The sequence below is a fragment of the Geotrypetes seraphini genome, chromosome 3, assembly GCF_902459505.1.
Source record: "Geotrypetes seraphini chromosome 3, aGeoSer1.1, whole genome shotgun sequence".
Lineage (NCBI taxonomy): Eukaryota > Metazoa > Chordata > Amphibia > Gymnophiona > Dermophiidae > Geotrypetes > Geotrypetes seraphini.
The window spans coordinates 371,406,536-371,423,971 of NC_047086.1; the positions used below are offsets into that span (position 1 = coordinate 371,406,536).

At 41.4% G+C, this 17,436-nt stretch overlaps 1 protein-coding gene across 1 annotated transcript in view; it reads right to left on the reverse strand.

The window, feature by feature from the left end:
- Positions 1 to 209: 209 nt before the first annotated feature.
- LOC117356627 (zinc finger protein 182-like) overlaps positions 210 to 17,436 on the reverse strand; it is a 31,108-nt gene continuing 13,881 nt past the window's right edge. Inside the window, exons 3-6 of the mRNA XM_033936106.1 lie at positions 16,662 to 16,775; positions 16,223 to 16,336; positions 9,559 to 9,687; positions 210 to 2,834 (exon numbers count right to left, since the gene is read on the reverse strand). Coding sequence (XP_033791997.1) covers positions 1,912 to 2,834; positions 9,559 to 9,687; positions 16,223 to 16,336; positions 16,662 to 16,775 — 1,280 coding nt within the window. The 3' untranslated portion in view covers positions 210 to 1,911. The remainder of the gene's footprint in view (positions 2,835 to 9,558; positions 9,688 to 16,222; positions 16,337 to 16,661; positions 16,776 to 17,436) is intronic.

Genomic DNA, 17,436 nt, shown 5'->3' on the forward strand with positions numbered 1-17,436 from the left:
AGAAGAAGAAAGTGCAACCAGAGACTCATGAAATCACCAAACAGCAAAGGTAGGAAAAATGATTTTATTTTCAATTTAGTGATCCTGTATATAGCATTAAGATAAGAAACAATATATGCAGTGTTAGATTTGTTTTATAATGGTTTTGCGGCTCCAAGTTTTTTTTTCTTTTCGAAAACGGGTCCAAGTGGCTCTTTATGTCTTAAAGGTTGCAGTCCTAGACTATATGGCTGAATGCAGCATGAGTCGGTAAGGTACTGTGTGGGGGAAGGGAGTGAAAGTTTGTTCTATAACAATGGTCTAAAGTACTTAAAAGAAACATTTCTGTCCTCATGAGGAACGGTTTAATGAAAGAGTGTTTGGTGTGTGAATGTGAGGATTGGTTAGCAACAGAAATTAAACCAGAATCCCTGTATGCAAGCAAAGCATGATGGGGGGAGGGGTTAAAACTAACTAACGTTAGAAGGAGAAATAAAGCCCTGAGTTGTTTCAGTGACCTGACATTTCACATCCCTGATAGTGGGAACTTTTGGGAGGGGAATCTTAGACCATTAAAACAAGGGTGGATGGTTCCCAGCCCACTGCCCAGAAACAAGAGGGGTCAGTGGGATATTCATACTTCAGGCAGTCAGATGGGGAGAACTTCCTGAAGAAACAGTGGGCTAAACACAGTAATTGTGCCCAAGCCTAGAAGTGTGGAGCTAAAGCCCAGGGCTGGCTGGTCCACAGGGGCTCTTGTATATAAGTTCTTGAAACTAGAATGGTGCCCAGAACTGTGCAAAGCATGGCAGCGGAACAGTGAGAAAGAAACCCCGTTTAAAGGGAAATGTTTTGTTTTTCTTTCCTGATTGATGCAAGAAGTTGCCGTAAAAGAGGACTTTATTTGTGATAAATCTTTTCCAAGCATCATCAGCCAGCGTGGCTGTATTAGAACAAGTGCAAACTGAACTGGATAATGAAACTTGGAACTGGAAATTATTGGTGGAAAGTGGTTTTTTTTTTTTTCTTTTCTTTTTCTCTGCTGTGCTTATTCCAGAGTGGTTCGCCCAAGAGCGCTAATACTTGCGCCTGGGGCAGAAGCCAGGTTGCCAGTGCTAGGCTTACTCTTGGCCCCGTCACAATATATACCAATTTACTGGAGCATGGTTTATTGTGTCTTCAGTCCTTCCCTAGTTTATATTTTAATCTTTATGAGGTCCATTCCTCCTTCAGCTCTAGGAATGTAAAGTCTCAACATAGTCTATAAGAATCACTATGTCTCAAGAGGTGTAGAGAATTTTTTCTTATTCTTACAACCAATTTTTCCAAGATATTTAAGAGGTCAGTCCACATTTCCAAAGCTATATGAAACTACGGGAATTGGAAGCTAGTTGATGGCTTGTATCTTATCCTTTGAAGTTAGCGTACTTTTCCGTATCTGGTTTTATCTCATTTAATACTCTTTGGTGGCCTTTTTTTCTCTCAGTACTTTATGCTGGATTATTGCTTCTTCCTTTGCTCCTAAATAGTTATATATCTTTTTCTGTTCAAGTTCTGTGAAAGCATAATCATCAGTCAAAGAGATATTTTCAGTTTCACTCAATTTTCCTTCTAGAAAAGTTTGCCTAAGCACATTTGTCCAGTCATCCTGATGTCATCTGCAAAATGTTAAAAAACAGTTGTTCAGTCGAATGTCAATTGCTAGGACCGTATAGCTTCAAACAGTAGGTGCTATGTAACCTTTGCCAGTCCTATGTGAGCCGTTTATACTAATACAGTTTGCCTTTCAGATCAAAAAATATATCTCATTCAGAACATTTAAAATGTTTGTGTCCCATGTGAGCCATTTTATGCAGCTGTGAGTTATCCTTCTAACCGAAATGTCGATCACATTCAGAACATTTAAATGGTTTCACTCAAATATGGATGCGTTTATGCAGTCGCAGCCCACTTTGCATGTATCAGTTTGTGCCGTTGCAGTTTACTTTTCTGACTGAAACATTTATTACATTCGAAGCATTTAAAAGGTTTCAAGCCTGTATGAGTCATGGTGTGCTGCTGCATTTTGCTTTTTTGACTGAAACACTTACCACATTCAAAACACTGAAAAGGTTTCACCCCAGTATGAGTCATTTTATGCCTTTGCAGGTTGCCTTTCTGATTGAAACATTTATCACACTGAGGACATATAAAAGGTTTCTCTCTTGTGTGGGTGATTTCGTGCCGTTGTAGGCTCTGTTTCCACCTGAAATATTTATCACATTCAGGACATTTATAGGGTTTATGCCCCGTGTGAGTCATTATGTGCTGCTGCAGTTTAGCTCTGCGACTGAAACATTTATCGCATTCAGAACATTTAAACGGTTTTAGTCGGGGGCAGTTTCCTGCATGATGCATTTTTTGCTGCTGCATCTTGCCTTCATGACCAAAACATTTATCACATTCAGAATATTTAAGTAGTTTGTCTTGGCTGGCAGCGTCTCCAAATGTGTTAGTTTGGCATATGTCAGAGTAATGAACCTCATTCTTAAGCCAGGATAGGTGCTGCTCAACAAAATTGAAGTCTGTGGTGAAAATTTCTCTAGTGTCGGCACTTTTAAAAGGTCTCTCAACTTCTTTGAGTCCCTGAGCTTGCAGAAATCTTGGGTAGCAGCTAGAATTGCTCTCTAGTGTATTTGATCTCTCTTCTTTGGGGGTTATTTCCCTCTCTTTTGGTAGTGATATGCTACTACTACTTCCCTCATAGTCAGCTGAAAGATCTGGCCTGTCTTTGGAGGGTTCTTCGTGTTTCCATTCCTCCTTTTGTTGTCCACCGCACAATCTCATCTTCTTGCTATTATTCCTAAATCCATCATCTGTTGAATAAAAATGAGACCATGATCATTAATTTTACAGCTGTGGAGGACATATATAATGAATTATCATCATATGATTATTTAAAGAAGACATTTGTTTGGCTAAGTTCTACATAAGAAAGAAGTGCCTCTTGTAGACAGGATAGGTGGACAATGGAACAGAGGGAAACAGACTATGGGGCTCATTTTCAGAAAAAGAAAAATGTCCAAAACGTGGCATAAAGAGGTAGATAAGACGTTTTTCTTGCCAAACTCTTCGCTTTTTTTGAAACATATTTTCTAGAAGGATTCCTATGCTGTTCCATTGCAGTTCGTCTAAATCTCAAGGGGTGGGGGGCGTGTTAGAGGTGTGGTGTGGGCGGGGCTAGGGCAGGACTTGGACATTTTTCTGCCATAATCGAACATTTAAGATTATGGGCTCCTTTTATCAAGCCGCACTGGCCAAAAAACTACCGCCTGCTCAAGGCAGGCGTTAGCGGCTAGTGCAGCCGGCGGTTTAACACGCGCTATTATGCGCGTTAAACCGCTAGCGCAGCTTGATAAAAGGAGCCCTATGTCTAGGGGCACAATTTGGAGATTTGGGGCTAGACCTGTTTTAACAATGAATAAATACCAAAGAGGTGTCCAAACTGACCAGATGACTACTAGAGAGATGTAATTTAGTATGAAAACAGTAAAGATATTCTAGCGGCACCTTTCCTGTTGCAGAAACACCACATAGATATGAAAATATTACTCATAACAGCCTCAATGGCTCAACAAGCTTAGCAAACAGCCATAGCTGTCTAGAGAAACTATACTGGAGCTATACTATACTAGAGAAACTAGTATAGTATACTGTACTAGAGAATAGTATAGTATACTATACTATACTATATAGTATATACTATATAGTATATACTACTATACTATACTACTATTATACTACTAATACTATACTATACTATATACTATACTACTATTATACTACTAATACTATACTACTAATACTATACTATATACTATACTACTATACTATTATACTACTAATACTATACTACTAATACTATACTATACTATATACTATACTACTATTATACTACTAATACTATACTATATACTATACTACTATTATACTACTAATACTATACTATACTATATACTATACTACTATTATACTACTAATACTATACTACTAATACTATACTACTATTATACTACTAATACTATAGTACTAATACTATACTATACACTATACTACTATTATACTACTAATACTATACTACTAATACTATACTATACTATATACTATACTACTATTATACTACTAATACTATACTATATACTATACTACTATTATACTACTAATACTATACTACTAATACTATACTACTATTATACTACTAATACTATAGTACTAATACTATACTATACACTATACTACTATTATACTACTAATACTATAGTACTAATACTATACTATATACTATACTACTATTATACTACTAATACTATACTACTAATACTATACTATATACTATACTACTATTATACTACTAATACTATACTATACTATATACTATACTACTATACTACTATTATACTACTAATACTATACTACTAATACTATACTATACTATATACTATACTACTATTATACTATTAATACTATACTATACTATATAGTATATACTATATACTATATAGTATACTATACTATACTAGAGAAACTATTCAGAATCATATCATTGGCTGATAATACCAGAAAAAAAGAGCCCTTTAAAAAAAAAACACAAAAAAAAAACCATACCTCAAAGTGCTAAAAAATACCTAGTAATATAGAAAATCAAACAAAAATGTTCCCACAGCAGGAAATGGAACCAGCTACACAAAAAGTTATCTGGGATTTTCAGCTGAAGCAAGTTCAATCTGTGATTTATTATAGAAAATCCTTGTCGTCCGTTGTCATTCATTGGCAAAATCCCGTTATACTCAACGCCTTGGGCAAAACACCAGCTTCTCCTGATCCCCAGGACTCCAGCACCGACTCAGAGCAAACGACGCCACACCCAACACTAGCAAACAAACTACGGCTTTCAGAAGGTGCCAGTTTCTCATAGTTCTTTTATATTTATTGCGCGGCTAGAAATGAAACAAAACTCTTATCTGCTCTCACCTTCTGTTAAAAAAAGTCTCGACCAGGGCCGCTTGTTTCGTGGGCATATCCCGCTGCGTCAGGAGAAATCAAAATCAAAGAGCTTTTTGTTAGACACCCTGCCAAGAAAGAGACGACGGACCACAACAAGGATTTTCTACAGTACGTCACAGATTAGACTGGCCTCGGCTAAAAATTCTAGATAAGTTTTTGTTTTGCTCTCTTTTTCTGTTTTTGAGAACTTTTTGTGTAGCTAGTTCCATTTTCTGCTGTGGGAACATTTTTTTGGAGCACTTTGAGGTATGTTTTTTTGTTTTTTAAGTGCTCTATTTTTTCTGGTATTATCAGCCAATGATATGATTCTGAGCTCCGGTATAGTTTCTCTAGACCAGTGTTCTTCAACCTTTTTACACCTATGGACCGGCGGAAATAAAATAATTATTTCGTGGACCGGCAAACTAATAAAACTGAAATTTATTTAAAAACCCATCGCCGCCCCATCCCTGCGAGCTCGGTCCCGTTAACCATCTGATCCCATCCGCACAAGCCTCAAATAGTTATGATTTTATATTGAACATATTTTATTAAAGTATAAAAAGAAACAATATTCTGTACAATTGTCATTTTACAAATATAAATAATACAGGGCAAGGATCAACAAAACTTCCCGTCTCCCCTCCCCTTCACATATATCCCCTCTACTATCAAGAAAACTGAATAAGTCAAATTATTACAGAATGCTACACAAATATCATGCTAACAGAATACCGCAGTCAAACATGGCAGGAATGGTGTTAGGGGGAGTGCAACTAGGGCAACTGCCTTCTGGTCAGAGAGAGCCCTAAGCCAGCTGGAAACTAAAGAAACACTGCCTGGGCTTTGCACTCCCCACTTATGTCTAACATCAGCTCTAGCAGGATACATATTTTAAATCTGATATATTCTAATCACAAGATAGAAACAGAATGATTTTTTTCTATCTTTTGTTGTCTCTGGTTTCTGCTCTCATCGTCTTTTCACTCTCTTCCATCCAGTGTCTGCCCTCTGTCTCTTCAATCCAGCATTTGTCCTTCCATCCACTGTCTTCCCTCTCCCCCTCCCATATGGTATCTGCATTCTTTCTATGCTCCTTTCTCCTACACCAGATCTAGCATCTTTGTCCCTCTTTCCTTATTTCTCATCTGACCCCCCTTCCCAGCATCAATCTCTCTCTACTTTGTCATTCCTCTGTCTCTCCCCTTTCCCTCATCTGATCTCTCCATTCCATCCTGACTCCTTCCCCTCCTCTAATCTCCCTGCCAGCTGTTTCCTTCCAATTTTCCTCCTCTCCTGTCCAGCAGTACCTTCTCCCTTTCTTCCTCCCCTTATCCAACAGTAACTATCTTCCCTTCCCTTTCCATTCTCCCCTGTCAGCAGTATCCCCTTCCCCTCCCTTGTCCAGGAGTACCCCTTCTCCCTTTCCTCCTCCTCCCCTTATCCAACAGTAACTCTCGCCCCTTCCCTTTCCCTTCTCCCCTGTCAACAGTACCTCCTTCCCCTCCCTTGTCCAGGAGTACCCCTTCTACCTTCCCTCTCCAGCAAATGTTTCCTCTATGTAGGCTAGTGGCAGCTCTGTGTGCTTTTAACTTCGGCACACAGCTGCTCCTAAGCAGTATTTTAGCTGCTGTTTCATGAGGCAGCCTCAAGGCCTTTGGTAGGCCGGCCCACATCGCATCATTGAAACAGGCCGGCCTAGCAAAGGCCCCAAGGCTGTTTCATGAAACCGCGGCTAAAATACTGCTTAGGGGCAGCTGTGTACCAAAGTTAAAAGCACACAGAGCTGTCGCTGCTGGTCTGGGGGTGCGTAGACAAAGGCAGGAGCAGGAGACATACGTAGCAGGAGTCCTGGCATAACGACGGCAACAGGAAGTTGCATGTCAGCTGACACCGGCACCTTTTGTTGTGGCGGGGACCCGAATCCTTCACGGAAGAACTGTGCTCTAGACAGCTATGGCTGTTTGCTAAGCTTGTTGAGCCATTGAGGCTGTTTTGAGTAATATTTTCTTATCGATGTGGTGGTTCTGCGGCAAGAAAGGTACCGCTATATCTTTACTGTTTTCACACTAACCCTGCCTTTTTACAAAACTGTAGCGTGGTTTCTAGTGCCAGCCGCAGCGGTAAAAGCTCCGACGCTCATAGAATTCCTATGAGCATCGGAGCTGTTACCGCTGCGGCCAGTGCTAAAAACCACGCTAAGGTTTTATAAAAGGGGGGGGGGTTAAATTTTTGATAATTGATTATGTATAGCGAATGTGATCCCCTTTCTAAAGTGTTACTGGAGAAATGTAAGCATGACCTTTCCACACTCCCCTAATGATCACTGACCCCCCCCCCCCTCCCACCCAGCCCAAAAGATGAGTGAAACAATATATACCTGCCTGTATGATAGCTTCAGATGTTAAGGCCAGTCCTAGTGGAGCAATGAGCAGGTTCCTGGAGTAGCCTGGTGGGCAGTGTAGTGAATCATGAAGATGGGGATTCAGCCCAAACTCCACTCTAACCACTAAACTAAAACTTAACCTTATAGACCATGTCTTCAGCCAATGTAAGCTCGGCGCGGTTAACAATAAATTTAAAAAAATAAAGTAAACTGAAATACAAGAGTTAGGGCTCCTTTTATTAAGGTGTGCTAGCGTTTTTAGCGCACGCACAAAATTACCGCGCGGTACGCTTCTAGAATAACGCCAGCCCAATGCTGGCATTAAGGTCTAGCGCGCGTGGCAATTTAGCGTGCGCTATTGGGGGTGGGTCAGTAGAGTGGGCAGACCTGATGGGCTATGGCCCTTATCTGCCGTCATCTTCTATGTTTCTATTCCGCACATTAAGGCCCTAACGCACCTTAGTAAAAGGAGCCCTTAGTTTTCAAAATGTTTAGCGAATAAAAAAGTTTTTAGAAGTTTACGGAAGAGTTGGAAGGAACTGGGACACCTCAAAATTAGGGGAAGTTCATTCACATAGTTGGGGAAATTTAAACGCCAGAGAGCTGCTAAAATTCTTAACTCCTTGAATTCCTTTCCTAGAAGGAAGAGAAAGTTCAAATCGATGAATGCCTCTCGAATGTGAAAATCTATAAACATTCCATAGCTGAGGAACAAGAGGAGCAAAGATACCATGTAAAATCTTAAAAATGATACATAAACACTTAAACTGAATTCTAAAATAAACCGGGAGCCAATGGAGAGAGAAAAGCAAAGGAGTCACGTGGTCGAATTTGCTCTTTCCACAGATCAACTTCGCAGCGGTATTCCGAATCAATTATAGACTTAGTGATGCCAAGATAAATGGCGTTACAATAATCTAACCGGGATAATATAATAGATTGGACCAAAACAGTAAAATGACGTTGATGGAAAAGAGATCTGACTTTCCTCAACATTCGTGAGCAGAAAAAACATTTCTTAACCAGGAAGTTTATTTGATCCTTAAAAGTGGCATTTGTGAGCCTTCCAAACACCATTCTAACCCCTCTGTAACTAGATATAGGTGTCACCTGCAGGCCTAAGGGCTATTGGTGTGGTGTACAGTTGGGTACAGTGAGTTTCGGGTGGGTTTTGGAGGGCTCACCATGCAATATAAGGAGGCTATGATGAGATGTGTACCTGGGCCATTTTATGTGAAGTTCACTGTGGTGCTTTCTAGAGTGCTGCACTGCTCTGCTGGGATGTCTGCGTAGCCAGTCTACTAAGAATGCTGGGCCCCTCCTATATCCCAATGGCTTGTTCTGTGCGTTTTACTTTTGGACGTTCTTTTTAAAAAAAAATGGTTTCAAAAAGATAACGCGCACTGAGCACAATCACATCCATTTTCGAACAGACAAGATAGATGATAACATAAGAATTGCCATCCTGGGACAGACCCAAGGTCCATCAAGCCCAGTATCCTATTTCCAACAGTGACTAACCTAAATACCTGTCAGAAACCCAGAGTAGCAACATTCCAGAGCTGAGATTGTGATATCATACTGCCTCATTCCACCAATGCCTAAGAGCCAGCCTCATCGGTGATGTCACAATGGCATCATTGTCCTAGACTTGGCTCACCTAAGAGCTGCCATACTGAGACAGACTGAAGGTCCATCAAGCCCAGTATCCTGTCTCCAGCAGTGGCCAACCCAGGTCCCAAGTACCAGGCAGAAACCCAAAGAGTAGCAACATTCCAGAGCTGAGATTGTGATGTCATAATGCCTCAATTCCACCAATGCCTAAGAGCCAGCCTCATCAGTGATGTCACAATGGCTTCATTGTCCTAGACTTGGTTCACCTAAGAGCTGCCATACTGAGACAGACTGAAGGTCTATCAAGCCCAGTATCCTGTCTCCAACAGTGGCCAACCCAAGTCCCAAGCACCTAGCTAGATCCCAAGTAGTAAAATAGATTTTATGCTGCTTAACCTAGGAATAAGCAGTGGATTTCCCCAAACCATCTCAGTTTTGAAAATGGGCATGATTGGTTCTGGATTTTTTTTGTGCGTGTTCCTGGTTCTCTGCATCTTATCATTTCCTGCAATGATTGCATTCTTTCTGATTTACAGTCTCAATCCAAGCCACATCACCTGTTTCATACAGTTCTTCACATGTGCCCATATTGGGCAGGTTTCTTCTTTCCTCAGATTCCTGGAGCTCAATGCTGAATCCCTCTTCCTTAAATCGGATTAAGATTTCAGGCTTGACATTGGGAGATCCTGTTATAGATAAACAGAGATGCAACTGGGTCAGTTTTTAAAACTGGTAGTCATCCTAAGTTTTTGAAATGCTCACCGCATGTTTAAATAAACATATAGAAACATACAGATAGTCAATGGCACTCAGTAACTAAAATTATACGGTAGTATATGGTAACTTAGAAGTTTTACTTTAGGACTGCTATAAGTGGTTCCCATCCTCCCCCTCCCCACCACCACAGCTCAGCCTTAGCTCTACCCAAGCTGGGAGTGAACTGATGATTGGGTGTTGAGCAGATGCCTAACAGACCAACCCTTGCATGGCCAAGGCAGCGGAAAATACCCAAGGCAGGCAAACACACTTTAGTGGTATGCCCCGAGGTACATAGCAATTTTGAGGTGCAAATGATCTCTAAATGGCAAGAAAAGTGCCATAGGCAACCAAAGGTAGAATCTGAAATGCACTAGACAAGAGGGTGGCAGACCTAGGAGTGCTTATATTTACACTGCAAGATGAAGTAATCAGAAAGATTACCAGGAAACTGATGGCAGTCCTCAATCAATGAGATAACAGTTCAGAGAAGCAGACCGCATGGATACAGCAAGTGAAAGAGAGGCTCTCGTAGCAGAAGGCCCAGATTTGCGCATTCAAAAGCAAGAGCCAGTAACTCTATATGTGAATTGAAGACCAGGAAATGAGAGGTAGACAGAAGAGAAGGAGCTGACCTTCCGAACTGATGAGGATAGTTGAAGATTGGGTACCTGAACAATTAAGGACTGGCAGTGAGAGAGAGACCAGTCCAAGTAAAGAGAGTTCACTGGCAGGAGTACTGTAATGTAATTGCCTGGAACTTAAATTTTGCTGATGCTTTATATAGGCAACATAGACCCAAATGCACTCAAAGTGTCCTTAAAATCCAGTGGGTCGCTGTGGGGCCGACAAGTTGTCCAATTTCAAAACGGCGACTGATGTTCAAACTACTTACCATGCAAATGAGTTATGCGGAGGTTTGCCATAATCCCTCCCAACCCATCAGTCGTCGGAAATGCAAATTAGACATGTGCAGAGCCACCAGGGGAAGTCTGACACAGCCTCCAGCTGCTCAGCTGTTCAGGGCAGGAAGACATTTTTTCTTTAATGGGCACAGATGTTGTGTGTGTGTGTTACACATGCACAATATCTGTCTCCATTTAAAAAAAAAGTTCTGCTGGCCCCCATCTCACCCAAACAAAATAAAAAAAGAGAAGCAGGAGGGATGCCCACTCCTTCCTGCCTCGGAAACCTGGACCCTCCTACACTCCTGACCCCTCCCCCTTGCAAAGATCGTTGGCCGGGAGATGCCCACTTCCTCCTGCCTCAGCCACCCGGATACTGCCCCCCCTCCTGACCCTTCCCCTGAGATCACGCCACCTGGATCACCCCATGCCCCCCTCACCCTTGTATCTTATATAGAAGAAGACAGCAGGAGGGATGCCCAGTCCCTCCTACCTGCAGGCCCACCTCTCCAAACTGGCAGGCCTTCTCCTTCCTGGTGCATCCTGAGGTCCTGATTGGTTCAGGTGTCCGATTGTAAGCTCTTCTGAGAAGGGACCGTCTATTGAATGTTAAATGTAGTCTGTAGTTGTACGCAACTCAATTTCTAAAATCACTTTTTATGTGAGATTTTTATTTATTTATTTACAAAAGCATTATATACCACAAGAGCCATTAATGGTTTTTATGCAGATTATGCAAATAAGTTCTTTGTCACTACTTGACCAAAAGCACATTAATTTCTGGATGCAAAACTAAGCAAAACTAGGTGTAAAATGAGGTAGAGAACACCATGTTGCTCTGCGGATGTCTTCCAATGAGGTTGCTGCTTTTTTTTTTTTTTATATGTTCCAACAATTTTTAATGATAACTGGAACAAACAGGTCCAACAATAAAGGCCAGAATACACAGTACAGTTATCCATTTTATACAAAAGAAAGGTTTCATCAAACCCCCCACCCCCAAGTCCACAATCCAGCTTAGTCCCCAGGAACCCAATCTAAAAAAAATCCAAGTAATCAGGGAAAACTACCCTATAAATCAGGAGCCCAAACTCTTATGATTCCCAAAACTAATGAGCTCCTGGGAGCTTAAGCCATCCGGTATCAAAATTACCACCCGCCCCCTGGAGAGAATATGATGAAAATCAACCCAGTGCATGGGACTGAACTAAGAGCCTGGTTTCCGTGGTCTCACGAGACTACAACAGGAACTCCCTGTTGTAGTCTCATGAGACCACGGGAACTCACAGCATGGCTCTGCACGGGGCAGGAGTGTAGGAAGATCGCTCCTGCCCCGCGTTACTGCTAGACCACCAGGTAAGGTCCATGCTCTGATCACCCCCCCCTGCCGCCTCTGATTGCCTCCCTCTGCCTCTGATCACCCCCCCTGCCGCCTCTAATCACCTCCGATGGCCACCCCCCCACCCCACCTCCCTCCAAGTCCCAGGGCCATTTTTTTCAATGCCAATGAGCGATTCTGAGGGGGGGGGGGCTGGGGAAAAAAACTGCGGATAATCGAAACCGCGAATAGGGAGGGGGATGTGTAATCCAAAGATAAAAGTTCACAAAGAAGAACTGGTAATGATTGTTTTATAGTGAAGCTATGCATCAATGTACTGTATTTTGTGTTTATTTCTGATTAATTGCAAAATTTTGGACAGGCAAGTCTAAGCAATTTACAAACATGAGCTAATCTCAAAAGTCAATAGTAAGAAAAAAAAATCCTGGTAGTAATCAATAGGAAAGAATACATTCATACAACTAAATAACATACCATAAACATGATCATGGACATTATATCGTTAAATCTTGACTGTATGAGATACAGAGAAGAAGGACCTGGCCAGGATTGAGACATGCTTGTTATAGATCTCTATGCTGTTAAACCATGTGGTGGAATTCTTTCCTGGTGCTTTTAAAGTTATTGCTGGAAGGTTCAACGTGTCAAAGCTCTGACTCGTCACACGTCTATCTTTCTAATGCATTAATTCAGACACTAGATCAACCAACATCTTTATTAACCAGTCAGTTGTGCCATTGCTGTTCTTTCAGCGTTTGAGGAAGTCAGAACTTACCTTTTCAGATGTACGTTAGAGAATGACATGGGGGACAAATTTTTCCCCATCCCCGCAGAAACTCAATTTTTCCGTCCCCGCAAGTTTTGTCATTTTCCCTGACCCTGCTCCATTCCGGTAAGCTCTGCCTTAACTGCAGAAGCCTCATGATTTTGAAGTGTTTTGAGGCTTGTGCAGATGAGGATGGAGCTTGCAGGAAAGGGGCAGGAACAGGAAAAGAACTCTCCAGGACAGGATATGAAAATGAGTTCCTGTGGGGACGGGGAAAGATTTGTCCCCGTGTCATGAAACTGCCATAGTGCCATGATGATCTAACCTGCCTTGGCTATCTTTGCAATCTTTATCTGCCTCTCCTGAATGCCACCTGCTGCCTCTTCCTCCTTCCAACATTTTATAATTTCTCACATTCTCTTCTCTCTAAATTAGGGAACTCTTTAGCTGCAATGGTGGAGGAGCCAGACTTCAAATTCTGGGTGGGCCTGCTACCAAAATAGGCGGGAAGAATGTCCTCTTTGCCCCCTCAAAATATTAAATGCCTAAGCTGGCAGGGAACCCCCAAACCTCACCAGCTGAAGATATCTGCAAAGATGCCCCGAACGCTCTCCACCATTGCTCAGCCATCAACAACTGCTTTAGTGAGCTGCCCTAAGCCAGCACCTGGCGCATATATCAGAAGAAGAATGTGCGACTGCGGAGATGGGTGTTGGTACAGACCTAGTAGACACTGATGTCATGGAGAGAACTTGTATGTTTGCTTAGTCATACGAAGCTCTGGAGAACCAGTGAAAGGAGAATAAAAGCCAATGGGCAGAGAGAGGCAATACAGCAGAAACTAGCTTCCCAGAAAATTGGGGTAACCTCCAAGAAGCACTTACTTTGTCAGTTCCAACACTTTTCATTTAAGACTCGCTGGATTGCAATCCTCTTAACTACTTCTGCTATGTATGTTCCATACGCTGAAAGGCGTATGTAGCACCGCTCCTTGTGACCCTGGGCAAGTCACTTAATCCCCATTGCCCCAGGTACATTAGATAGAGTGGGAACCCACCGGGACAGTTAGGGAATAATGCTTGAGTACCTGAATAATTTGCAATCCGCATAGAATTGTAGGATGCGCGGAATATAAATTTAGTTTTAAAAAAAAAATCTAATCTAATCTAATCCTTAGGTTTGTATACCGCATCATCTCCACGTTCGTAGAGCTCGACGCGGTTTACAGTAGGAGAAATAGGAAGGAACTACAACAGAGGGTTAGAGGTAGAAGTGTGAAGAAAATTTAGAGGACTTGGGATGCCAAGATATAAGAGTTTCCTTGATTCCTAAGTTGGAGGGAGACTTACATTTTTTGAGAAAAGTCAGGTTTTCAGATGTTTGCGGAAAACTTGGAGAGAGCTCAAGTTCCGAAGAAGGGAGGTAAGGTTGTTCCAAAGCTCAATGATTTTGAATGTAATAGATAATCCCTGCTCAGAAGATCTTACAAACTAATTTGGAGAGACAGGACATTTCAGGGTTGGAGTGTTTCTAGCAGAAGGAATAATAACAGTGGGTAAAGGAAGTGGTGGGAGAGTTAGATTCCTTTGCATTCATGTTTGCCATTTTATTTAAAATTTAACATTGTAAACTGCTTTGCGGTGTTCTGTATGAAAGGCAGTATAGCAAATATACAAGAACAGGCATAAACATGTTTCACTTTATTCTTCCTTTATTACCGCTGGAATTGAAGCGTGAAACTAAGTACCTGACTTTTAAAACCAAGACCAGGGTCTGTCCCATACAAAAAAATACAGCTTGCTTGACCTGTTATTTTTTTTAGCTACTCTAAGGATTTTACGCAGTAAGGTTAGTAATAATAATAATAATAACTTTATTTTTGTATATCGCCATACCCCGAAGAGTTCTAGGCGGTTCACATTAGTTAGACAGAGATTACAGGTGGTTACATATCAAATTGATCATAGAGTTGCAAACAGCAAGGAGAGAGAGTAGGGGGGAGAGGAGGGCGATGGGTGGGGTGGGGTGGGGGGGAGTAGGTCAGAAGGGGGGGAGGAGGAGGATTGAAAAGGGGCATTAAGTCTTTCTGTGATTTATTTACCATGTACTTTTTTGCTGTTATATTAGTGAATTGTCTGTCTTTGATCTGATTTTATCGTACAGCAACCTTATATTCTTTTCACTAGCTTCCTGGCATTAGTAGAGTATATAATTTAATATCTATAGCATGTGGAGGGGCATTTTCAAAACATACTTCTAAGTCCAATTTGGACGAATGGCACTAGATGTCCAAAGTCAGCGGTAAAAAAAATGCTTATTTTCAAAAGGCAAACCACCATACGTCTTGAAATTTATTTAAATCCTCTATCTGGACATCCAGGCCATTGAATCGCTCAGACCGCCAGGATGTCTATTTTTATACCACATTTTTGACCAAAATTTCGGCCAAGTCCTAAACGCCCAGAACAAGTCCATTTAGACATGGGAGGGGCCAGTCCATAATGGACTGGCCACCCACTATGGCAACAAAGTAGTTGCAGTTGGGCATCTTAGAGGGCACTGCTGTGAATTTCATATAAAGGGTGCCAGATAAACATCTCACTTTAATTCCCATATAGCTTATGGTGAGACCCCGCCCCAAAAACCCACTATACTCACCTGTCTACAACCCGAATAGCCCTTATGGCTGTAGGTGGCAGCTATATGGCAGTAGAGTAGGGTTTTGGGGGGCTCACATTTGGGGGCCTACATTGTAAGTAGATGCGTCCGCTGAGCTTATTGCAGCAAGGGATCTCCCTGCCGCAATATGTTTAGCGGCTGCCCATCACCCCCTCTGAACAATCGCGGCAGGAGGGATGCCCAATCCCTCCTGCCGGATCCCCCCCACCTCCCTCCATAGATCATCGGCATCCCTCCTGCCGGTAGTCTTTGCGGGGGGGGGGGACACAGGACAGGTTGCTGCTAAACTTATCACGGCAGGGAGATCCCTTGTTGCGATATGCTCAGCGACAACCTGATTCTCTAACCGGTGTCTGTAACATGGACGTTGGTTAGAGATCGGGTTCATTTTAGGCAGGCTTAGGTACGACTTCTGAGACTGGGCATCCTCTACAGAATCTGGGCCTAAGTGCAAACTCACTGCATTTTGGTAAAAGGGCCCCTTTTGTAAAACTTGGATTATTCTCATATACCTTCAATAGTACGGAATTTATTTTTTTGTTTCCAATTAATCAGTTTTTAAACTGGGTTTCTTCTTTTTTTATTTTTTGTTCTTTTACATGTTTTTTTGCTGATCTTCAATTTTGTTTTAATTCTCCGATCTGAATTATATTATTATCTTCATTGAACTAGTCGAGTATTATTTATAGCTCATATTCTATGTTTTCTCATTTGGCTGGAGTGCACAAGGCAATTTGAACATGAATAATGAAATTAAAAGTATATTTTAAACTTGCCTGTTACAGGTAGGTTAATCAGTTCAGATGTCTCTGATTCAGGATGATCCATGAAGGGAAGATCTTCCTCTTGTTTAATGCTCAGTGAGAACACAGACGTTACAATTGGAAGATCTGGCATAAGAAAACAAACATGTTTAAAGGAATTCAGTAGCCTTGATAATTATCATATTAGAAACAGATTTTAACTCCCTCTTCAACGAAACTGCGCTAGCAGTTTTTAGCGCAGAAAGTCGCGCTGAATGGCCCGTGCTGCTCCCGATGCTCATAGGAACTCTATGAGCATCGGGAGCAGCACGGGCCATTCGGCGCGGCTCCCCGTGCTAGAAACAGCGCAGTTTTGTACAAGAGGGGGTAAGTTTCCATATATTTGATGCCAATGGCCCATCTCCTGTGATCTGATAACACAAAACTTTTTAACTGCAAAGCATTTACTTACTCATGGTGGGATCGTTCATGTTTTCTTTTTCCTCCGATTCACAATAATGTGTGAGATATTTCTCATCTTCCTTCTTAATCTTGAATATAACATCAGGATTAAGAATTGAATAACCTGTTAAATAACAAATAGAGGAATTACATTTTAAGCTTTATTTGTAAAATCCTCTTTTTTTTTTCCTGTTGGGATGGAGGAATGTATGCATGCAGGTATGTTATTTTGTGATAAAGCTTCATGAAAAGAAAGGGATTCAGCCTGATTAAGATTAGACCTTGGTGGGTTTCTGATATGGTCTTTTCTATTCATGATTACATTACATTACATTACAGATTTCTATTCCGCCTATACCTTGCAGTTCAAGGCGGATTACAAAAGATTTGACTGGGCATTTTCCAGTGAAGATACAATTTTTTATTAATTTTTTTATTTTTTTTTGACAGAGGAGAGATAGCTGGATAGATTCCTAAGGGGATTTAGGGGTTGGATAGTAAAATGACAGTGCCGAACTGTGTGATATAGACAAAGAGAATATAGTTAGAGTAGGTAAGATTACCATCTATTTTAGGGGTCTGTTTGCTTGGAAGGTGTTTAGGTGGGTTATTTGGGGAAGTAATATCTTGAGGTAGGTGAAGAAGGGTTAAGATATTTGGATGAATTTTTTGAAAAGCAGGGTTCTGATTTCTTTTCGGAATGTTTTGAAGTCGTCCGATGTTGTCAGCAGATTGGAGATGGAATGGTTGAGTTTTGCTGCTTGTGTTGCCAGAAGGTTGTCAAA